Here is a 24,443-nt window from a genome sequence, read left to right as displayed (position 1 = left end):
CCAATAAACTGATAAGTCAGTATTTGGTAGCACAGGCCCAGGAATCTAGTGGCACCAAAAAGGTATTCATTATCCGTCTTCTTAACTTTTGTACAACAGTGTAATGCGACCAAAATGGTGTTTATTTTAGCCCTAAAAAACTATTTTCACATAGACACTTCGCTAGAAAACTAAACAGGTTTATTTCACTCATTCTGTGTTCCATTGCCAGTACTTCCTACAATCAGTACCGTAAAGGTCATAGCATTAGTGTTTGAAACCTTTGGAATAGAAAGAGGCAAATGACAAGTATACATGCACATGTTGTATGATTTTCTGTTCTCATCTCCGTAAAAATTCGACTTAGAGCTAGGGGAGTTGACAATGTGTTAGTGCAACACAATTCTGATATCTTCTCAAGCTAATTAAGGTGTCTTTCTCATTTCAGGAAATCGATTGTTCCAGTACCCTGTGTTGCTACATCTGCCAAAAGTCTACGGACAAAGTCAGCAGGCTCAAGGCATTCAACGAACATACATGGAGCACAGTAAGGAATGCTGCTACCTCACGCAAAACTCAGAAATCAGATAAGTACTCCGACATCAATAAAAGGATATCACAAAGCAATCAGAAATCAACTCATCGTTATCACCCTTCTTGTCATAAAAACTACACTGCCGTGAAGCACCCAAGAAACGCTCAAACATCCCATGATGCACCCCCTGTACTGCCAAAAAAACCTAAAATTCAAACCAGAACCTGCAGTGTCCTCCCAAAAGACGATGATCTGAAAGAAAAATGCTTATTCTTTGGGATGGGCCGAAAAAAGATAAAGGGCAAAGAAGAGCCAAGGCAATATATTAGAACAATGAGTGGTTGTGAAACAATTCGCAATCGCGCGAAGTTCTCCAAAAACGAGCGTCTCAAAGGTCTTGTTAGGACTGGTGTTGATCTGATCGCTGCAGATGCATGGTATCACAGAAATTGCCGCTCAAAATTCCTTTTGGAAACCGACAGCCTTGAAAAAAAGGTTCAAATAGAGTGCTTGGATCCGAAGCCTACACCACAAGCTTGCCATGAGAGTGCCTTTGCCTCTTTGTGTGCGTACATTCAGAGTGAGGTATTTGAAAACCAACGGTCAGTGTTGGTCTCTGCCTTACTTGACATCTACAAAGCAGAGTGTACAAGCATTGGAGGAGATCAGGAAGAAGTTGAATCCTACTTGGCCCAGAATTTGCAAAGGAAGATCAAAGATTATTCTGGAGATCGTATGAGAGTGAAGCTTGCAGACCAACGGAAAGGCAATTTTGTTTTCAGTTCATTAGTCCGGGAAGATGATGCAATGGCTCGACTCCATAATGAATCAAAAGAACGTGAACAGAATGACAAGTTGCGATGGGCAGCTCTGCATCTTCGATCCCAGATCATGACACTTCCAAAAACTAGGACACCAAACCCAGCTACAGTACAGAATCTAAAGGAACATTCCCCAGACATTCCCAAACAGTTAGACCTGTTCTTCAGGAGTCTTCTTGGTAGCCAAACACCAAGCTTCCGTGGAGCGCATATGGATAGCCTTGACCGCAAGGCGACTTCAATGGCATCAGATGCAATTTTCAATGTTACACGCGGGACTGCCAAACCATGGAAGCACGCAGCCATGGGCCTTGGTTTTGCTTCACTGACAGGATCCAAGCTGTCATTGAAAATTTTGAACAGGGCTGGACACAGCATCAGTTATAGTGAAACCAAAGGTTTGGACACTGAATGTGTGTATTCTGTGGAATCAATTTGAGACTGGTTTCAATTTTGGGGTAACAGTTTTTGGCGTCTGGCGGGGGTACCCCATCACTAAAAATGTCTGTCGTAGATCATTAATGATATATGAGAACATGCCTCCTATATTTTGATGGGTTTTAGTTTGTTAGGTAATGGAGCTGATCTCGCTCAATTTTTGAGTACATTATAATGGCCCCCTTAGACCACACCCACCAGTGGCGCAACGGCAGATGTCCATTTCTGTGAGTAGGGATGTATATAGAATATTACTATACATGAGAAAATTTGTTAGCTTTCCAGCTACCCTGACCCCTGTGGGCTCCCACTCTATTGGTATAGTGCATACCTCCGCCTGGCTGAACAGTTTGTTTTGTATCCCATTGATAGGCCAGATCAACACGCAAACCTGAATCAAAATCGAATCGGCTTGTTCTTCACGTCACATTTGCAACTCGTCCACCAAGTTTTGTCATCTATCCACAACATTTTGAAATATCTTGCTTTAGATCGATGTGGCCCTATCTCTCAATGGTGAAGAATCACTTAAGAAAAAACAATTAAATTGCCTTATCAGGATCTGAGTCCAAATCTTCAACAAAATCTAATCAGTTCGTCCTTGTCACACACCCATCCTGTCCACCAAATTGTCGTCTGAATCCGTGCATAACTTTTTGAGATAATCTGCTCAAAGACAAACAACGGACAGACAAGGGTGAAAACATAACCTCCAACCAACTTTGGTGGTGGAGGTAAAATGATGGTGGGAGAGTATGGAAGAAGATAAAAGTTTGGGAAGGAAAGGACGAAAGGTGGGGTGAGGGAGGGAGAGGATATTTGGAGCAAACTTTGGTGGAGGGAGACTCATGGTCAACTGTTGTGCCAGATATGTTTGTGTAATAATAGATGGTCCCTTCACAGCATGGTGCCCTTCGAACTCTGTCACAAAATGCATTCCATCACTGAATACCAAGTCAAAGTTTACACAAAAATAGGATGGAAAACTGCAAGGAGGCAGACATGCAAGGTGGAGGTTGGTTATAACTACAATCACAGCATACAGTGCCTTCAGAAAGTATTCACATCCCTTGACTTTTTCACATTTTGTTGTGTTACAGCCGAAATTTAAAATGGATTTAATTGAGATATTTTTTGTCAACGATTTGCATGTGATACCCCATAATGTCAGAGGAATTTTTTTTAGAAATGCTTTAAAAGTAGTTAAAAATGAAAAGCTGAAATGTCTTCAATCAATAAGTATTCAACCCCTATGCTATGACACTCCAAATTGAGATCAGGTGCATCCAATTTCCATTAATTATCCTTGAGATGTCTCTACAACTTGATTGGAGTCCATCCACCTGTGGCCAAATAAATTTATTGGACATGATTTAGAAAGAAACACACCTTTCCACATATATAAGATCCCACAGTTGACAGTGCATGTCAGAGTAGGTCAGGTCAGGTCAGGTATGGGAGCATGCGCCAGAGCAGCACATTGCTGCGTTCAGTTTCCGCAGGTACTCCAGGGGCCTCCGTCTGGCCAGGCGCCTGGTCCATCCCCATCTCCTTGAGATGCTGATCAATCCAACCCCGAAGCACGTGGTCGGCCCATTGGCTTCTCCACTCACGAGGCTCTCTTGCTGAGAGAATCTGGTGAGCAGGATCAGCATCACGAAAACGAGACACATGTCCATACAGCCGCAGCTGATGCACACGGACAATACAGGTAACAAGTCTCATTTGAATCTCTCTCAGCAACCGCTCGTTGAAGACAGTCCAACCAGCGATAGCCAAGGATTCTCCGAAGAGACCTGGTACCAAAGGAATTAAGTCTCCGTCTCAGATCCTTGGTCAGAATCCAAGTCTCACATCCATAGAGCAAGACTGGAAGCACCAAGGACCTGAAGACTCGGACTTTCGTCCTCCCGCACAGGTACCGACAACACCACACCCCATGATCCAGTGAATCCATGACTCTCCAGGCCTGATCCAGATGTCGATTGACCTCTGGCTCTCAGCAGAGACATGAATATCATTACCAAGGGAAGTGAATCTGTCTGTGACCTCAACATCCTCACCACAAACAGGTACAGACAAGATAGCAGCACCAAAAATGTCATTGCAAGCCTGGATCTTCGTTTTCACTCAGTAAACCCAATATCCCAGCTGCTCCCACTCCTCATTCAGCACCTCAAGGGCCCCCAAAAGGATCTCCAGAGTCTCTGCAAAGATGACTGCATCATCTGCGAAATCAAGGTCAGATTTTTTGACATTCCCAAATGATGCACTGCAGCTTGATCTCTCTGACATCCTCCACAGAATCCGGTTCATACCAGCGCTGAAAAGTGTGGGGCTAACACACCAATGACGAACTCCAGGAACAACTGGAAATAAGTTGGAGATGGTATCACCATATCTCACAGCACTCTCAGTACCAGAGTGTAGTTCAGACATCAGATTGATCAGTTTTGGTGGCACCCCACAAAGACCAGGAATCCTCCAGAGGGAATCCAGATTCACTGAATTGAACGCTTTTGCAGAGAACATCGGCTGCAAGCAGCCCCTGCCGAAACTCTCATCTGCATGGGATGAGGCCTCGAAGGGCAACGATACGGTCAATCATTGACCTCTTTGGTGTGAAGCCTGGGTGCTGGTGCAAATGGTGGTGAAGCCTATCAAGATTTATCCAAGCAAAGACCTTGCCCTGCACTGAGAGCGGCATCACCCCTTGATAGTTGTTGTAGTCGTGGCCATCACCCTTCCCTTTCCAGAGAGGAACAACAAGGCCCCTCTTCTCGTCAGTTGGGATGATGCCTGTGTTCCAGGCAGAGCACATAACTGCATACAATGACATGAGTTCAGCATTTCCACCAGCCTTGGATTCTACAAATCCCAGGAGCTTTACCCCATTTCAACCGGTTCACCACAGCCTGGGTTTCCACAAATGAAGATGGATCACAGTTTATAGAGGGTCAGCAATAGGGATGGTAACACCCCAACATCCAACTCAACAGCTGGTGGATCAGCCTGGTACAGCCGCTCAAAATAACCGGCCCAGCCGGCCTTCACTTCAGACTCCTCTGTCAAGAGCCCACCACCCTCCGCCTCTAACTGCAGTACACCATGGGACAGGCTTAGAGGAACGCAATGCGCGAATTCCCCTGTAAGTAGGATGAGAATCGCTTGACCACAGGTGATGCTCTACCCCCTCACATATTCCTCACACATGGGCCTCCTTGTCCACCCTTAGTGCACATACAGTTTTACACCTCAACAACCTGAACAGCTCAGCTCTGCCATTAAGCATGGCCCTGCAACTTTGGTCAGTGGTATCCAGTGTCCCTTGAGAGATAAAAATCCTCTTTCCCCTGTGGTGAGTTCCATGACATACACCACAACATCAAGGATGGTGGTCTTGAAGGCACTCCAGAACTCTTCAGGATTCTCCAAAGCACACAGATCCTCCACAATTCCCACTCAACCTGTTTGAAAACTCCTCAGCTACCCTCTCAACCTTGAGCTTGCCAACATCCAGCCAAGGCTGGGATGTTACCATTCTTCTGGATTTAAGCTGCAACTTCAGAGTTGCTTCCACAAGCCTATGGTCAGTATTGAGGAACTGAGCACTCTGGTAGACCCTGCAGTTCTGGATCATCCACTACTATGTCGACTCAGGCCGAAAGGGCCAAAATCGGGCAAATGCCTTACAAGGCACAAAACAAAAGACTGTGTGGTGCGCCACTTCTCACACAATCCTTCAGTGACCATCAACAAGCACATGGTCAATCTCCTTTGCCACACCACCATTGTTGGAATACCAAGTCCAGCGATAAGCCTGTGGGTGCTGAAATCATGAACCAGCCACCCAAATCCATTACTTCTTGCAAAGTCAAGGAACATCGTGCTATTCAGGTTCACAGTTCCAGACCCATGGGGGCCAACACATGTCTCATAACCATCCCTATCTGTTCCAGTCGATGCATTGAAATCCCCGAAGACGAGAAGAGTATCTCGCCTTTGGCACTGATTAACCACAGACAAACGTGGCATAGAATGCGTCCTTCACTGTGAAATCACTCTCTTCAGTCGGAGCAGATACAGAGACCATGGAAACAACACCCAAAGAGTGATGAATCCTTCGTCTCATAATATACTCATTGACTGGTGTTACCTCGATTATTATCATTGGAGTCAACTTATTGAACACAGCTACAGTAACTCCTTGGGCATGCTAACCATCAGTGACCAACCAATAGTAGGTGTAACCACCCACAATTATCTCACCACCATCCGGTCTCCAAACCTCAAAGAACCTCAGAGCATGCTGCAATACCGATGCTGAAATGCTTGAGCCCAGATGATAACAAAGACAGATGATCATCCTCTCTTTGGGAGAGGACATTTCAAGCACCCACCCAAAGGGACCGCCTCAGGTTAACCCAAGGAGACCGCCGTCTGGTGGACGACACCTCAGAACCACCCCGATACACACTACAGCAATCTGACCCGGGACGGTTACTCCCTTTTTGTCCTCCTATCAAAGAGTGGGGGTCCCAAAGGCTTTGCCCCAATCCAGTCATCTGGTGAGCTGCCCTACAAAGGGCAGCTGTACAGAAGGTATTGCCACGGAATGGGTTTTCAATTTTTTTTTTGCATTTTGCTTGTGTTTTGCGAAGTGAAGGGTTTTATGGTGGCTGGAGTGCAAATCATGACACCAACCTCCCCAAGAAAATAGCAACCGAACTGCAGCAGGACGTCCACAGACACAGTGGGGTATGAGATATGGATGGCCTTTGGCTCACAAGGAGCACCTCTGCCCTTTGACAGGTTTTGTTCTTAATCCTGCTAGGAGTCCATGTCCATACACCCTCCTAACCAGGAAACCTGGTGAGGGGAGATGGTTTAGTTGCCGACCACCCAACCATGAAACAGGTTTACATGGTACCTGTGGCAGGTCACAGATCTAATCTGGCCTGACCTGATAAAAAAGACTACCATGAAGTCGAAGGAACTGTCCGTAGAACTCCGAGATAAAATTGTGAGGAGGCATAGATCTGGGGAAGGGTACAAAACAATTTCTGGAGTGTTGAAAGTTCCCAAGAGCACAGTGAGCTCCATCATAAGGAAATGGAAAGAATATGGAACTACCCAGACTCTTCCTATAGCTGGCCGTCCAACCAAATTGAGCAACCCGGAAAGAAGGATCTTGGTGAGGGAGTTGACAAAGAACCCAATGACTACTCTAACAAAATGACACAGTTCCTTGGTTGAGATGGGATAACCTGCCAGAAGGACAAGTCTCTGCAGCACTTCACAGATATAGGCTTTATGGAAGAGTGGCCAGATGGAAACCACTCCTGAGAAAAAGGCACATGACAGCATGCCTGGAGTTTGTTAAAAAAAAAAAGGTATGTGAAAGGTTGAGAGCATGAGGCAAAAGATTATGTGGTCTGATGAGACGAAAATTGAACTATTTGGCCTGAATGCAAAGTGCTTCATCTGGCAGAAACTGAACACAGCAAATCACCCATCTAACACCATCCCCACCGTGAAGTATGGTGGTGGCAGCATCGTGCTATGGGGATGCTTTTCAGCGGCAGGGACTTGGTGACTTGTGAGGATGGAAGGGAAAATGAATGGAGCAAATTACAGAAAAATCCAAAATCTTAACTTCCTTATATAACTTATTTCCTTAATCTTAACTTCCTCATGTAAATTAGATATTTGTTTCATTTTTCAATGAATGTGTAAATATTTCTAAAAACATGTTTTCACTTTGTCATTGTGGAGTGGTAAATGGGGTATTTTGTGGAGATCGGCGACAATTTTTATTTATTTATTTAGCGCATTTTAAATTCAGGCTTTAACACAACAAATGTGAGAAAAGTCAACACTTTATGGAAAGCACTGTATTTCAGACCATTTGCTCATTCTCACTCATTCTGTTCACCAGAAAAAGGTCAGGTGTTTTATGCAAGAAAGTTTATATTTCCCAATACAAGTAGTCTTCTCCAAGTCCCCAATTTATTGAATTTACTAACTCATTGTTCATGTGATCTTAATGTCAAATGAACAAGAAATTATAATTAAGATGCTCATCCTACCTTGTTCATCTTTATGAGGATGCAGGGATTGCTGCTTCCATAGCCAAATGTGGGGTCGTGTATCCCAGAGCAGGGGCCGAGAAGGTCTGCAGGAAATGGACAAGCTCGTGGGACAGGCTTTGACTCTCCTGTTGCCGTAGGTTTTTGATCTAATGGCTGCTGGTCACGATACACTCCAGTTACACAAGTTTCGTTTTCTGTATTGTTGGAGTACTTGTTACCTGTGTGAGCACAAAAAATATCTGTGTGAGCCAACTCGTTCGAAACTCGACTTTCTCGTGCCTTTCTCTTTTTGTCGATGTTTCCCTCTCCAATTACAGATTTATGAAGAGCTTAACTACAAAGGAGTTTTTAAAGGTCCAGAGAATCCAAAAAAATCATGTTTCGTTCAATGATTAGATATAGCTTCACTTAACACTTGATGGTTGTTCTTTTCTTGAATAAATATCTTGAAAGGATTATTTTAATGTTATTTGCTGCCTTTTATGCTAATTGGCCCCACCCCCTCCCCAAAAAACCCCCGCTATATTGGCCTCGCCCCTCACATGACGTCATTTCGCCCACCTCGGGTTCATACATGTACGGTCTGACAGCACCTTCTACATCATGATTTTGACTATCATCATAATCTGGGGATTCTTGATCAGAAAATTCTTCGTCAACTTCACTTTTCTAATGAGTCTGAAGCGAGTTGTGTGGCCATTATCCATTGGGTGCTGACTATCTTTCCCTCGATTACGTCATGGCAGTTTATCTGGAAGTTTTTTTTAGGCAGAAATTGATGAAGTGTCGAGCACTACTCCATCACTGTTTATACAAACACGTTGTTTGGAGTGAAAAGATGGGGTATACCAAAAAAGGAGTTCAGCTTTTCGATGTGGAACTTTCCCATCTTGATGTAGATCGTTATCGACTGGTGTATGATGGCTGTTACCCAATGGTGAAGCCATACAGAAGCGCAAGTGACTGTGCTTAATCCAGAAGAATATGGTAATCTTCCTCCAGTTGGATTTGTCATGTCGGTAATGAAATTATGGCATTTCTGTTTGAGATGGTTCTTTTCATGCTTGCATGTAAAGTCAGGATGACGGATTTAGTAATGTGGTGGTGTAGTAAGATGGCGTTAGTCTGGGACATCATCACGGGGTTACGTCAAGCGCTCTGCTCGGCCTTTGTGGTGGCATATTATTCATGACTCGATGATAATTGCATTTTGCAACTTGAAAAAAAAAATAACGGCATCATGTCTGATCCCTGGGAACGTAAAACAAATTAATAATATTGTTTTTTGGCGAATAAGGGTGCGTTTTACTGAAATTAGCACTGGGTTGTTGGCAGTGAAGAAAATGTTCTGGAATAAAAAATTGCAAATATCGACTGTTGATAAACGATATTTCGGTACTGTATCATATATAATTTATATTGTTCATCTACCGTCAACTAAGCGATGGGTTCAATGCTGGTATACTTGAAACGTACAGTATCCAACTGCTAGCCAATCAATTGTACTTCTTGCTCTTGTTGTCTTTATGTGCTTACTTTATTCTTACCTTGAAGGAAGGTTCTCAGTTCATTGACATGACTCTCATAACTAGTTGCATCATCTGAGACGAAGGCAATGTGGAATGATTCCGCCTTCGGCAAAACCACGAAGCCTGGTAAACAAAACGGGAAACCTTCTGGAATGGAGTCGGAAAAGGGGAAAGCTCATTTCAAGATTAAAATAATTTATTCTTTCTCGCCTGGTGATCTGAATAGTTCACAGAATAGACTTTTGAAAAAGTTACTTCTGAGGTCAAAACGTTCATTGTGGTCATATGTTGCTGTTGTACACTTAAGAGATAGTCGAGCTTTACTTATATTCATGCCTCATTGGCACATCTAAGAATTTTAACGAGAGGGATTCAGGTCATAGATGTATGGACACAGAACTAGTGTAAAAAAGTACTTGAAGACTTTCTCTCTATTAATTATATTATTTTTGCCTTGAAAAAGGGGGTTCTGGAACAATGGGACCCCTTCCTCCCGACCACGTCCAGGTCTGCATCCAGTTCCATCAAGGATGGAATTTAGCGTTCGATCAGTCTTTCAGGACTGCCACTGGTAACATGTAACCCAGTGCTACCTGCCGTATAGTCGGGGGTGTCGGCGACTAAACCGACACACCTCACTGGCTTGCTAGTGGGGAGAGTGACTGTCACACCCTTTCAGGACTAAAAATAACACCTGAAAAAAGTGCCAAAGAGCTCCCTCCAGGAGCCAACAGCCATCCAGTGAGGAGATAGTGTCTCCTAAAAAACACTCATCCAGATTGGACCGGTTTGTGGCAACTCGGGTAGCCTAGAGGGGTAGTGAAACCCTTGATGTGAGGTTGAGCTAGTATTAGCCAACGGCAGCCACAAAACCAAACAAGTGGGGGAAAAGGTGGGTACATAGTGTCGCTGAAACCGTGTAAGGCATGTTCCGCGTCCGGTGGATGACACTGCAGTCCAATTCTTCCCCAATCACTTTTATACCATTTTCATGGTATAAGTGGGAATTGTTTTTTTTGTTGTCAGTGCTTATTTGTAAAAATAATGAAATAAAAAAGGATTCCATTCTATCATGCAGGTGTTAAAATGTCCTGCTTATGCCGGCATGTTTTGCTATCAATCTTTATTCATTCTTCCAGACTACTACTGTTCAAACACAGAATGAAGAAATGTTTACAAACATCCCTCGTTGTACGATGACTCAACATATGGAATTCCGTGATAACTCAAAGTATAGATTAGGGAACCAAATCGTTATATGTTACGTTAAATTCACTTTTACAGAATTTTGAATCTGTATTTAAAAATTTGGGAAAAAGATCTACCAACACACGGTTTGTTGTTTGTCCTCATGCATTTCATACTGCTCCAGGTCGTTAGTGCACACTTTTCATTCTGTACTGGTTTCCTGCACTGTTCGTGCCATTCAGGTTTGGCTTGTTTTAGTTAAGTCAATTGTGTTGATTATGCATTTGGTACTTTACTATTTGAGATTTCACCCTTTGTCAACATTATTCCTTCGGAAAAAAGTAAGTCGAGATGTTTGGAAAAAGGCCATTAAGTTCAAGTCATAGCAGAAGTGCAAAAAGAGACTGTAACCGCGTAAAGCAATTGCCTTGGATGTAAAGGAGTTTAAAGTAGATGTGTAAAGGGAGTTTGAAGCATGTGAAAAATTTTACCAAATCGTGAAAGCATTAGGGTGTGCTATGTCTACAATGGGAACGACACGTGATAATAAAGACAAAATAAAAGCAAGTTCTCCAGCAGCTAGACCTTAACGCTACTAAGTTGTCTTGCCATAGAAGTGATGCGATGGAAAACATCTATATTATGTCTTGAGGCTGAAATCTTTTCCGTAGATTAACATATCTCCAATTATATAATGGAAGTCAATGGGAAAATAGGGTTGGATATATGGAATTTCACTTTGTGTACATCTTTTCAAGAACGTATACATTCCATAAATCGAGGGTGCGTTTACTTGGGAGAGCATTTATGGTTCGCTTTACGATTAAATAACAAGAGCGAGAATTGCTTTGCAATACATGTCCCCTACCAGTCCCAATGCATGTTCAGGAGATAAAAATTTGCTTACGTTTAACGCACGCTCGAACCGACACCGGAACAAAAACAAAGAAGAAGAAACTCGATACCCCACCATGATTGGATCTATTTGGCAAAATAAAAGGAAAAGCAATTTTCATTTACTGATATCTTTTGTAGACGAGAAACCAGAAAGACAAAGATAACAAACCGGAAATATAAATTAGTTTGCTTTAACGTACGCTCGAGCCGACACTGGAACCAAAATGAAGAATAAGAAGAAACTTTCTAACCCACCATGTTTCATTCGTTTTTAGGCTTTGTCTATTTCATATTAAAAATAACTCGATGTACATACATGAAGCAAAATTATGCTTACAGCTTTTGTCTTCTTCTTCAGTGTGGCAGCTTGGCTGCCAGGTAGCTATCATTTTGTTGGAGCACAACTCACAACTTCCTGAAAGTCCCTGAAATGTCCATCTTCTCTTCGCCATTTTCCCCGTCCCATCCCCATCCCTCTCCCTTCCACAGTTCACCTAATGTGTCTGTTCCCCACTGTTTTGTCCCTTCCACTCCCGCCCCTCTTGTCTCATGCCTCCTTGCTGTGAGTTGTGTGTTAGCTCTCATACGAGCCTCGACCAAGGTATACAAAAAAAAAAAAAAAACTCTGCTACTCATGCTGTGCCCCTATACCAGTACACTGGTACTCATTTCACTGACCTTGGAAGGGTGACAGGTTGAGTAAAACCCCACCTGGTGTTAATTCAGTGGCAAATCAGGCTCAAACTCAGGACCCTAAGATCCCAAGCCAGCCACCTGAACCACTAAGGCAACACCAGGTTTCATGGCTTATGTGCAGAAACGAGGTGTGTTCAAAAAGTATCCAACCTTAATTTTTTGTGCGTAAACAAATGAAGCTAGGGAGGTGTGGTTTGGTGCACGTGTGGAGGCGATCCTAATTTGTATGCGTGAATATTTTCCCACCTGCAGAAGCTGTCAGTCGCCGACAGACCGCTGATGAGTGAGGAAGTGTAAGTGAGCGCCGTCGGATTTTCGTTTTTCACAAAATGACGGAAAAACTTGAACAACGCTACTGCATCAAATTTTGTGTAAAGCTTGGCGATTCCCAAGTGGAAACGATCCGCAAGATTCAACAGGCCTTCGGGAACGAAGCAATGGGCACCACACAGATAAAAGAGTGGTACAACCGCTTCAAAGATGGTCGCACATCAGTGGAAAGTGAAGCACGTTCTGGTAGGCTCTCAACATCCCGAAATGAGATCGTCATTGACCAAGTGAGGTCCCTGCTGATGCAGGATCGTCAAATCACGATCAGAGAACTTGCAGACGAGGGGGGCATCAGCATTGGATCCTTTCATTCCATTGTGACTGAGGATTTGGGCTTAAGGAGAATCTCAGCGAAGTTCGTGCCAAAGCTGCTAACGACCGAGCAGAAGCAACTCCGTTTGGAGATCGCACAGGACATGCTGGAGAATGTGAACAGCGATCCCAACTTCTTCAACACAGTGATCACTGGCGATGAGACCACAGTGATCCGTCATTTTGTCAAAAACGAAAATCCGACGGCGCTCACTTACACTTCCTCACTCATCGGCGGTCTGTCGGCGACTGACAGCTTCCGCAGGTGGGAAAATATTCACGCATACGGATTAGGATCGCCTACATACGTGCACCAAACCACGCCTCCCTAGCTTCATTTGTTTACGCACGAAAATTAAGGTTGGATACTTTTTGAACACACCTCGGATAATACATTGTGGTTATATACCTGGGATCATTCCAGTTGCACTGGGACATGGAGAAACACCCATCTGTAGCAAATGCCTGAGGCCTGCCGATCTGTGCTGCTTCATGCAATGGTGCCACATTATTTTATTGTGGTGGAGTAAAGCCAGCTGTCCAGCCAATGGGCGTAAAGCAGTCGGGTGGAGTCAGGGTATCTGAACACTGACCCATGTATAATATGTAATATTTTCTCAGCCTAAAAAGGCCATAACTCTGAAAAATTGATTAACCACCCTGAAATTCAAACCTTTTCTGTACGGTATCATAATAAAGCCATGTACCAAGTTTCAGTTCAATATGTTAAAGTGTAATGCAAAAAATAGTCTGAAAAGCCGCATGTGGTACGGACGGAGGGCAAACCTATTGTCCTCTCTGGTGAAATTGGTAGGGGACTAATAACAGTTCTGCCCTCTGTCATCAGGATATTGAAAAGTCCAGTTTCCATCTATTTTTTGGTTAGCATCTGTCTGCATCAACATAATTGTCATCTTGAGCAAATGTTTTTTTGGCCACATTTTAAAAATTGACTTCAAAATGCTCCATAAGTACGGTATAGAAAATGTAATGTATACAAATCAACAACATACCAGGACTTCCGACACGATCTTGATATCGAGGCAAAGGGCTTTTCAGGGTTGTGAGTAGGACCCGAATAGTGACAAAGAAAAAACATCCAAGGAAAGCAAAGAAGATGATGTAGAAGATTGTTATAAGGACTGAAAAGGAGTGGTGAAAACAGAGAAACACCGTGTGAGGTCTGCAGCCTGCTTCAATCTGGAGGTGCTTAGGAAACATTGGGTCAAAGCAAGTTTGACATACCCTAACCCTTTTAGCTGCTTGTGTACCTCGTATGAACATACTCAGGTGGGCATTCATGAATGGCTCATATACTGCACTTGGGTTTTCTAGTAGATTTTTTTCTGCATTAACCCATCCGATAAGGTGATAAATTGTTACCGGGAAAGGGGAGAGGGGGCTGCAATTTTTGTTTGGTGTCCATTGCAGCTTTTTAAACTTTTTTTTTTTCTTTCATAACCATCCCCTCCTTTAATGTCATCCCTGAACTCCCCCACATTCCCTTCAAAAAGCGTTTTCTATAAGGAAAACTCACCCCAACTCTTTCCCGACCTTCCAAGAAACTCCTTTGTGTCGGAGTTCCACAGGAACTTCTTCCAGTTTGTTTGCGGAATCTGTTCAGTGCCATTCTTGTTCATGCCTGTGGGGAATAAATTGAGAACAAAAGTTTTGCATTTATTTAAACGACAAATCACAAGGGTTGATCAGTATATCTACAACCTGCTTGAAGTCCATCAAAACAAGCATAGGTTTCCCTGCATTTCCAGGTAACGCCAGGTCTCTCCTACCACCCCTTTTCTCCCACCCTCATCCCATCCCCTCCCTCGGGAACCTACCCCACCTCTCCCTCCTCCCACCCCACTTCTTCTCCTCCCCTCATCAACGCCCACCCCACCCCTTCCCCTGCCTCCTCCCGCCCTCACCCTCTCCCTCCTCCCACCCCACTTCTTCCCCTCCCCTCCTCCCACCCCACCCCTTACCCTGCCTCCTCCCACCCTCACCCTCTCCCTCCTCCCACCCCACTTCTTCCCCTCCCCTCCTCCCACCCCACCTCTGCCTCCTCCCACCCTCACCCTCTCCCTCCTCCCACCCCACCCCTTACCCTGCCTCCTCCCACCTTCACCCTCTCCCTCCTCCCACCCCACTTCTTTCCCTCCCATCCTCCCACCCCACCTCTGCCTTCTCCCACCCTCACCCTCTCCCTCCTCCCACCCCACCCCTTACCCTGCCTCCTCCCACCTTCACCCTCTCCCTCCTCCCACCCCACTTCTTCCCCTCCTCCTCCCACCCAACTTCTTCCCCTCCCCCTTCATTCCACCCCTCCAGACTCTCACCCCACCACTCCCTCCCCTCCTCCCACCCCACCACTTTCCCTCCCCTCCCCTCCCACCCACCCCTTCCCCTGCTTCCTCCTGCCCTCCCCCTCTCCCTCCTCCCACCCCACTTCTTCCCCTCCCACCCCACCCCACTTCTTCCCCTCCCACCCCACCCCTTCCCCTGCCTCCTCCCACCCTCACCCTCTCCCTCCGAACTACCACCCTTTCTCATCCCTCCTCCCACCCCACTTCTCCCCCCCCTTCATTCCACCCCCTCCATTCCACGCCCTTCAGACTCCCACCCCACCATTTCCCAAGCCCTCCTCCCACCTCCTCCTACCCAACCCCCTCTTCGATTTCATTCTACCAAGCCCATTTCCGTTGCCTCTAATGTTTATTTACTTCACATAATATGTGAATTACATGTCCATCAGTTTGTTGTCCAATCTTCTCCAGTTTCATGAGCAGGCCAATTCATCAGCATTTGTCATCCTTCGGATGGATGTAAAACTGGACGTGAAATAAAATTATTAAATAAAGGCAAATTTTAGTTGTTATTAAAACAAGTGAAAAAGACATAAAATATCATAGCCCCATTGTTTTCGTTAGTTTGCTGTATGGAGTTAAAGGGCAAGTCGATATTTATGTACAACTAAAATGGCCACGAGTGTACCAGTCGGCCATCTTTGATCAGATCGCAAAATGAAGCGAATGGCACGCGTATGCCATTGTGTACTGCGCTTGTGCCAAGTTTGAACAAAATCAGACCATGCATGTCTGAGAAATGATTGGGGACACATTTAAGTAACAAAATGGCCACCAGTCGGCCATCTTGGATCTAACCTCGAAAAGGAAATGACGTGCTTATGTAAACCATCATTCATTGTCTGTTTGCCAAGTTCGAACAATATCGATAAATGCCTGGCCGAGAAATGGTTGAGGACGTGTTTTGTTTGAACAACTAAAATTGCCGCCCGTTGGCCATCTTGGATCTGATGTTGAAATTCAGATGACGTACATATGTTTCCCGTCATATCTTGTCTTTGTGCCAAGTACGAATAAAATTGGTCCATACATGTCCGACATACGGTTGGGGACGCACGCACGCACAAACGCACACGAAAATCAACAAATCCATAAGCCCCTGTTTCGGACTAAGTCCAATGGGGGCTAATAAAGCCATATTCTATGGGACCTTATCACATCCTCCCTTTCCCTCCCCTCATGCTTACCTCCTCCAACCCCCCCCCCCCCTCTTAAAAACATTAGGCTTCTTCCTTATAACGAACTCTATCTACCATGTGGTGAAGTTTCGTGAGGATCGGTTTAAAATTGTGACCTGTAGGCAACTAACAGACAGAATAACAAAATCGACTAACAGACAGAAAAACCAGTATCCTTGAAAAATCTTCCATTTTGCAAGTAACAAACACCGGTCTGTGAATTATAGTAAGGATGTGATGAAAACTTCATAATTTATCACTTGCCATTGAACATCGCAAAAACTTTACATTGTGCTCCAGCAAGGCAAAAATATGTGTACAAGTCTGTCCCAAAAAGAATTTCAGGAGTGCATTCGGTCCCAGGAAACATCACTTTGTGGAAATATCATCACTTCATATTGCCCACTGAAGGTGGGCCGAGATGGGCACTCCTGCACAGAGTGTGGAGGCTTGGGGTGCCAATGCTGGTGGTGGAATTGATAATAAATTTAAAATTTTCGACTCATGGGAAGGGATTATGAAATTTTACGAATTGCGAGCATTAGTTAAACCAATTACGTAAGACATCTTGTTCAGACGATTCAAGCAGCTTTCTACTATGGCAACTGAACCTTCCACCGCACCCTGATGTCATTCACTTTCCTTGCCACCTCGAACATGCGCAGTGGCGTTTCAGCTTGGCTATTTTTGTAGATAACGCATACATTGTGGAATCAAAATTCAATAACTTTTGACAAAGGAATTTCCACACCCGCATTATTATATCCAGCATGCGGTCGAGGGATGGATGGTATCAAGTCTGGAATGGAGTTAGATTCCTCAAACATTATTTCAACTTAACACTCCATATGAAACTTTTTCTATGTTCATACCGATACATAACCACCAAACCATCTTGTCCCAAATCCGTGAGGCCATAAGCTTACAACAATTTAAATTCATTGTTAGAAAAGGTTGTCATTGTGAATATTGCAGCCCCCCCCCCCCCACTCCGCTTGCCTTGGGGATTGTGGTAGAAATTTGTACTTTGTTCAGGTCATCAGTGATAACTCGACGACTCTTCATGGAGGACAACGAGAGATCTTTAATGCCCACCAACTGGTGCTATGCCAGAAGGGTCTTCCAGCTTTACGTCTCTCCGATGGATGATGCGTACATTGATGTATTGTCGCGCACGTGAAACCCCAGGGTAACAGTTTATAGCTGGGTCCCGATTCAAACCCAGGCTAGACAGCTGAGACACGAGTGTGCATACCTCCACGCTTTCCTCCAAGCTCAGGCCAATGCGGCATACATACTTGATAAATAAAAGGAAAACGTACCTTCAATAGAACGAGTTGAGATCCTGTAAAATTGGAACGCAAGATACGCTGGCACCTCGATTTTTCCTGTTTCTCTCCTGATTGTTGGTTCGGCTTGTCCCGCAGCCTGCTTTGGACCATTCAAGTACTTGACTCGCGGTTCTGTATTCTGAAACCCTAACCTTCACTGCTGTCGGCTGTAATTACACATGGTAAAAATACTCCCTGTTACTCCATGTGCATACATTTATCTCATTCAACCCCTCTATCTTCTTGCTAGGATTTTTATGCCTCTTGCTGACAAAGTCGACGGAGGCATTATGTTTTTCGGGTTGTCCGTACGTACGTACGTACGTGCTAATTTTCTCTGTTTTCTCTACAACCGCTTATCCGATTGACACGAAATTTTCACCACAGGTGCGACTACTCATGGGGAATGTTTCAATGATAATTATGACATGGGTTATGTGGTGTGGTAGCCATGTTGGAAAAAAGGAAAAACTTTGGACCTCTGTATGTTTGAAACCACTCCATGGAAAAAAATTGAAACCGAGCACACGGCAAGTACTACTCATGGGGAGTGTGATTTTTAGCTCGCCTGTTCGAAGAACAGAGAGCTATAGCGATACCCCCGGCGTGAGCGTCAGCGTGAAAATGTTAAAAGTTTTTGGTGCAAGTTATTTAGAAGCTTGCCATTCATTGAATATGTGTACTAGGATGCTGATATTTGGCATGTAGGTTCCTTTGGGGTATGTTATTGATGTAGTGAAGTTGAAATTAAAAAAGAATTTCAAATTTTGAAAATTTTTGACATGTTTTGAACTTAACTTTTTTGTAGCACATCAACGTTAAAGTTTTTGGTGCAAGTTATTTAGAAGCTTGCCATTCATTTAATATGTGTACTAGGATGCTGATATTTGGCATGGAGGTTCCTTTAGGGTATATTATTGATGTGGTGAAGTTGAAATCCAAAAATAATTTCAATTTTAAAAATTTTTTGACCTGTTTTGAACTTAACTTTTTTGTAGCACATCAACGTTAAAGTTTTTTCCTTTCTAATGTTTTTATCTACTACACTATTTTTTACTGATTACAATATACAAATATATATATTGCTTTAAAATTATTTGGATCAGGCTTCACTGCAATGCTTTATAAAAAATATTATTAGACTAGTCTTTTACAAACGATAAATGTATAAACAGGCGAGCATTGGGTGGCTTTGACACCAACTCTGGTTTGTTGATGTCGTAGGTGGCTTCGTTATGACGTAATAATTGCATACGTCGAACGCTTTACCTGATCAGTATGAATATATTTGAGGGTCATCTCGAGCTAAATTGTATGGGGGGGGGGGGCGCGGTTGATGACGTCATCGGTGATGTGGTGCGGCAGCCAGATTGTTCTTAACATAAAAACCTTCAAAAATCTTCTTCTCCAGAACGGCTCGACAGATAGAGGGGAAACTTCACCCACATGTTCCCCCATGCCTTAGGGATACCAGGATGTTCACAAATAATTAATAGGTCACATGGTCTAGCAGCCATATTGGATTGAATGACAATCTTTAAAATATCTTTCTCTTGAATCTCTTCATCAATCGATGAGAAATGCCACAATAAGTATGTATAATGATGTAATAATGTGGGCGGAGGCATATCTGGTGATGTCGCGATGTTTAAGAGAACCCTTATTGTGTTTTTTCTGTATCAATCAATACCCCCATACCCTCATTTTACACCTTATTTGCCTGCCTTCTCCTGTTCCTATTTTTCTCCCTGCTCCACAAACTGACATCATCCCACTTTCCCTCCTTAACTTTTTTCTCATTCTGACCACATTCATGTAAGAATTGCATACTTCCCATTTGTGAGTAGTGGTTCTTCTTAACATACTTTGGAGATTATATTCTATTTCAAGTTTTTCTTAACTGCCACACTATCACTGTTGCATATCCATCCTCCCATGCCCTTCCTCTTTCCATTCATACTCCCTTCCCCCTCCCCGTCCTCTCCCCATTCATACTCCCTTCCCCTTCCCCTTCCCCTTCCTCTTACCATTCATACTCCCTTCCCCTTTCCATTTGTACCCTCTTTATTTTCCTCTTGATATGCACACTTCCTTTCCTTTCCCTTTCCTTTACATTCCCCTCTCCCCATCCTAACCCTCCTTCACCTGCCCCATAGCCATTCTTTCTGCCCTTTCTTCTTTCATTTTATCCGATATCTTTGGCTTTCTGCAACTTGTATCATCAAATTTTGGTTATGAAATCGACGTCCACAATTAGGTTATATTATCATGATATATCTACTTAGTTTGTGTTGAAATATTTTATCACGTTCTTTATGAAATAAATCAGTAGACAGCATATATTTGGCTGTCTCTTTAGTGAATATGAATGAAAAACAATTACTTTAAAGTTATTCTATCTTGCCTTTCTCTACAAACTGTGAGTTTAAGTTAATTGTTGCATTGAAATGATTACGTTTAAATCATGTACATTATTCCATCATAATAAAATTAATATATAATGCCTTTTATAAAACCTATTTTCATTGAGATCATAATATACATTTCCTACCGTTTCACAATATCATGAATACCGTCGTTAATAACTTACAACAGTTGTATTTGTAACTATTGGAACTACCTCACGGCACCTTGTGTTATGATAGCAATCCCGTGATAGTATGATAATGTTTACACATAGTTTGTGTTTTTACTGTTGTAGTTTTTTCATATATATATACATACGTGTGTGTGTGTGTGTGTGTGTGTGTGTGTGTGTGTGTGTGTGTGTGTGTGTGTGTGTGTGTGTGTGTGTGTGTCCTTTTGAACCATCTAAATGTGGCCGTTCATGAGGATCAGGACAAACCACAGCTGTTCCTTTCACTCAGCAGCTCATATTTCCTGCTGTTGGCAGGTACTTATGGCAACCTTGATCATCGTGCTTTTCCCGAATAACTACAAGGATAAAGGAAGCTAATATCCACAGTGAGGTTGTGAGAAGGATAATTTGTTTATTTGTGGAGTCACTTTGCCTTTGTAGGAAAGCAATTATCATTAGAATTTTGCACCAATGTTGCAAACTCCATCCTACATGTTGTTGGCTCTAACTTTAGCCTATTAATCTGCCCCTAATAATTGACAAGTTCGTCTTATGGTCGCAAATAAAATAGGTCCCAATACTTTTTGAATCATTACCGAAGTGAAGCACTACTTTGTACTTGCACAATTGTAATTCGATTTCTTACCCCCCCCCCCCCTCCACCTGCCGTGCGTAGCACATAGTGTGGTTCAGCAATTGGCTCACTCTGTCTGTCTGTGCGTCTGTCTGTTTGTCTATTTCTATGATCGAGGAACTACTTAATTTCAATTGAATTATATCTTTTGAACACGATAGAATACAAATTGTAACACGAATCGGAACACAAATCTGCAGTTTAGCAGTCTGAATTTGGAATTACTTTGGATTTGGAAAATTGTTGGGAATTTCGTCCTGAGCGAGCATTCACACTCGGGGTAAAGCAATTGCCTCAGTCTGTCTTTCAGTCAGACAGTCAAAGAAAATTGAAAATCATTCCGAACAGGAAATTATACTCTTTTCGGGAAGTCGTAAATGACACAAACAACAAGCATGACTAACTGATGTTTCATGTTAAACAAGGTGGTGTAAAAGAGGTGGTGTAAACAAGGTGGTTAAACAAGGTGGTGTATCAGCGGAACTAAACTTCTGGTTCAATGTTTGTTTGTTTTTCTACAGCCTTTAAATCTTTCATTTTATTTCATTTGAATGATATATTTGAACACTGTCGAACACAAATAGTCTTGTTTGCACTTCCAAAAACCTTCAGTTTAGTCGTACTTTAGCAAAATTGTATGCCGTCTCAACCAATCAAATTTGCCATGTGCTCTGACGGAGGAGTAACAGAAAAATTCAGACGAAATCGTGGTGCCAGCGATGCAACGACAGAGTTAACGTCGTCTAAAAGATCTGTTTATTTCGTGCATCTTTTTCTTAGAGATCGTTCCAAAATCATCAGTTTCTCCAATCAGAGTTGTCAGGTTGAGCTCTGGACTGTTCCATTTGACCCATCTGCTTTGTATGGTTGCCATTGCGCTTGTTATCCACGAACAAAGCTAATGTAGATCGTGCTCATAAAAGCAAAGCAAAAGTTGAAAAGACCCTTCCCATGTCATTTTTCTCAAAACTGTGCAGAGCAAGGTGTTCTAAAAACTATTTTTGTTTGTTTGTTTTTTGGCAACTTTCGATTTTTTAGCTCGCCTGTTTGAAGAACAGAGAGCTATAGCGATACCCCCGGCGTGAGCGTGAAAATGTTAAAGTTTTTGGTGCAAGTTATTTCCTTTCTAATGTTTTTATCTCCTACACTATTTTTTACTGATTCAGGTCAGGTATGGGAGCATGTGCCAGAACAGCGCGTCGCTGCGTCCACTTTCCGCCGGTACTCCAGGGGCCTCCGTCTGGCCATCCCCCAGGCAGATGCCAGGCCCATCCCCATCTCCTTGAGATGATGGTCAACCTGCTGCAACCATGAGGCACGTGGTCGGCCCACTGGCCTCCTCCACTCATGAGACTCCCTCGCTGAGAGAATCTGGTGAGCAGGATCAGCGTCAGGAAAACGAGCCACATGTCCATACAGCCGCAGCTGACGCTCACGGACTATGCAGGTAACAAATCTCATCCGAGTCTCTCTCAGCAACCGCTCGTTGGACACAAAATCCGACCAGCGATAGCCAAGGATTCTCCGAAGAGACCTGGTACCAAAGGAATTAAGTCTCCGTCTCAGATCCTTGGTCAAAGTCCAAGTCTCGCACCCATAGAGCAAGACTGGAAGTACCAAGGACCTGAAGACTCGGACTTTCGTCCTCCCGCACAGGTACCGGCAGCGCCACACCCCATGATCCAGTGAATCCATGACTCCCCAGGCCCGACCCAGACGTCTATTGACCTCCGGCTCACAACCTGCGGAGACATGAATATCACTGCCAAGGTAAGTGAATCTATCCACGACCTCAACATCCTCACCACAAACAGACACAGACAGGACAGCAGCATCCAAGATGTCACCGAAAGCCTGGATCTTTGTTTTGACCCAAGAAATCCGTAATCCCAACGGCTCCGACTCCTCATTCAGCACCTCGAGGGCCCCCAAGAGGATGTCTAAAGTCTCCGCAAAGATGACTGCATCATCTGCAAAATCAAGGTCCGAGATCTTGACATTGCCAAACGATGCACCGAAACTGATCTCTCCGACATCCTCCCAAAAATCCAGTCCATACAAGTGCTGAAAAGTGTGGGGGCAAGTACACATCCCTGACGAACTCCAGTAACAACTGGAAATAAGTCAGGGCGGTACCACCACACTTCACAGCACTCTCAGTACCAGAGTAGAGTTCAGACATCAGATCGATCAGTTTCGGTGGCACCCCACGAAGACCAAGAATCCTCCAGAGGACATCCCGATTCACTGAATCGAACGCTTTACAGAGATCAACATAGGCTGCAAGCAGCCCCTGCCGAAACTCTCGTCTGCGTTCAGTGAGGACACGAAGAGCAAGGATACGGTCAATCGTTGACCTCTTTGGTGTAAAGCCTGACTGCTCTGGACGCTGGTGCTCAAGCAGATGGTGGCGAACCCTATCAAGAATTATCCGAGCAAAGACCTTGCCCGGCACTGAGAGCAGCGTCACCCCTCGGTAGTTGTTGCAGTCTTGGCGATCACCCGCCTGTGTTCCAGGCAGAGCACAAAACTGCATGCAACGACGCGAGTGCAGCATTTCCACCAGCCTTGAGAAGTTCAGCATGGATGCCACAGATCCCTGGAGCTTTGCCCCCGTTTCAACTGGTTCACCGCAGCCCGTGTTTCCACAAGCGATGGTGGACCACAGTTGATTCGAGGGTCAGCAACAGGGATTGTAACACCCTTGACGTCCAACTCGACAGCTGGGGGATCAGCCTGGTACAACCGCTCAAAGTAACCGGCCCAGCGGGCCTTCACTTCAGACTCCTCTGTCAAGAGCCTACCACTCTCTGCTCGAACTGCAGTGCTCCGAGGGATGGGCTTGGATGAACGTAATGCGCGACCCCCTGTAAGCGGGACGAGAATCACCTGTCCACAGGTGATGCTCTCTACCCCCTCACAGATTCCTCGCACATAGGCCTCCTTGTCCACCCTCAGTGCACGTACAGTTTTACGCCTCAGCTCCCTGAACAGCTCAGCTCTGCCATTCAGCCTGGCCCTGCGACTCTGGTCAATGGTATCCAGTGTCCCTTGAGAGACAAAATTCTTCTTTGCCCTGCGGTGAACTCCAAGGCATCCACCGGCAACATCAAGGACGGTGGTCTTGAAGGTGCTCCACAACTCTTCAGGACCCCCCAAAGCACCCAGACCCCCCAAGTGTCCACTCAGCCTGTTCGCAAACTCCTCAGCTACTCTCTCATCCCTGAGCTTGGCAACATCCAGCCTAGGCTGGGATGGTACCATTCTCCAGGATTTAAGGTGCAGCTTTAGAGTTGCTACAACAAGCCTGTGGTCAGTATTGAGGAACTGAGCACTCCGGTAGACCCTGCAGTTCTGGATCATCCTCCAACGACCGTCAATGAGGACATGGTCAATCTCCTTTGCCACACCGCCAGCGTTGGAATACCAAGTCCAGCGATGAGCTTGCGGGCGCTGAAACCATGAACCAGCCACCCTAAGTCCATGACTTCTTGCAAAGTCAAGGAACTTAGTGCTATTCTGGTTCATAGTTCCTGACCCAT

The 24,443-nt window shown here is 44.3% G+C and overlaps 1 protein-coding gene across 3 annotated transcripts in view; it reads right to left on the bottom strand.

Moving 5' to 3' along the window:
• Positions 1–17,848, bottom strand: part of LOC147023010 (sodium/potassium-transporting ATPase subunit beta-3-like) — a 77,917-nt gene extending 60,069 nt beyond the window's left edge. The window contains exons 1-5 of one of the 3 annotated variants that reach the window (XM_085888026.1): positions 17,681–17,848; positions 14,355–14,459; positions 13,831–13,959; positions 9,413–9,517; positions 7,863–8,083 (exon numbers count right to left, since the gene is read on the bottom strand). In XM_085888026.1, the coding sequence (XP_085744152.1) occupies positions 7,863–8,083; positions 9,413–9,517; positions 13,831–13,959; positions 14,355–14,457 (558 nt within the window). In that variant the 5' untranslated portion in view covers positions 14,458–14,459; positions 17,681–17,848. Of the gene's footprint in view, positions 1–7,862; positions 8,084–9,412; positions 9,518–13,830; positions 13,960–14,354; positions 14,460–17,357; positions 17,565–17,680 lie in introns of those variants that run through there. The other 2 variants (XM_085888024.1, XM_085888025.1) reach the window with 2 other exon arrangements.
• Between the last annotated feature and the right edge of the window lie 6,595 nt (positions 17,849–24,443).

Source organism: Eptatretus burgeri, chromosome 7, assembly GCF_056783735.1.
Source record: "Eptatretus burgeri isolate ZD-2024b chromosome 7, Ebu_testis_v1, whole genome shotgun sequence".
Taxonomy (NCBI): domain Eukaryota; kingdom Metazoa; phylum Chordata; class Myxini; order Myxiniformes; family Myxinidae; genus Eptatretus; species Eptatretus burgeri.
Note: the sequence above shows the minus strand (reverse complement) of the source record. Positions and strands in the feature narration are given on the sequence as shown.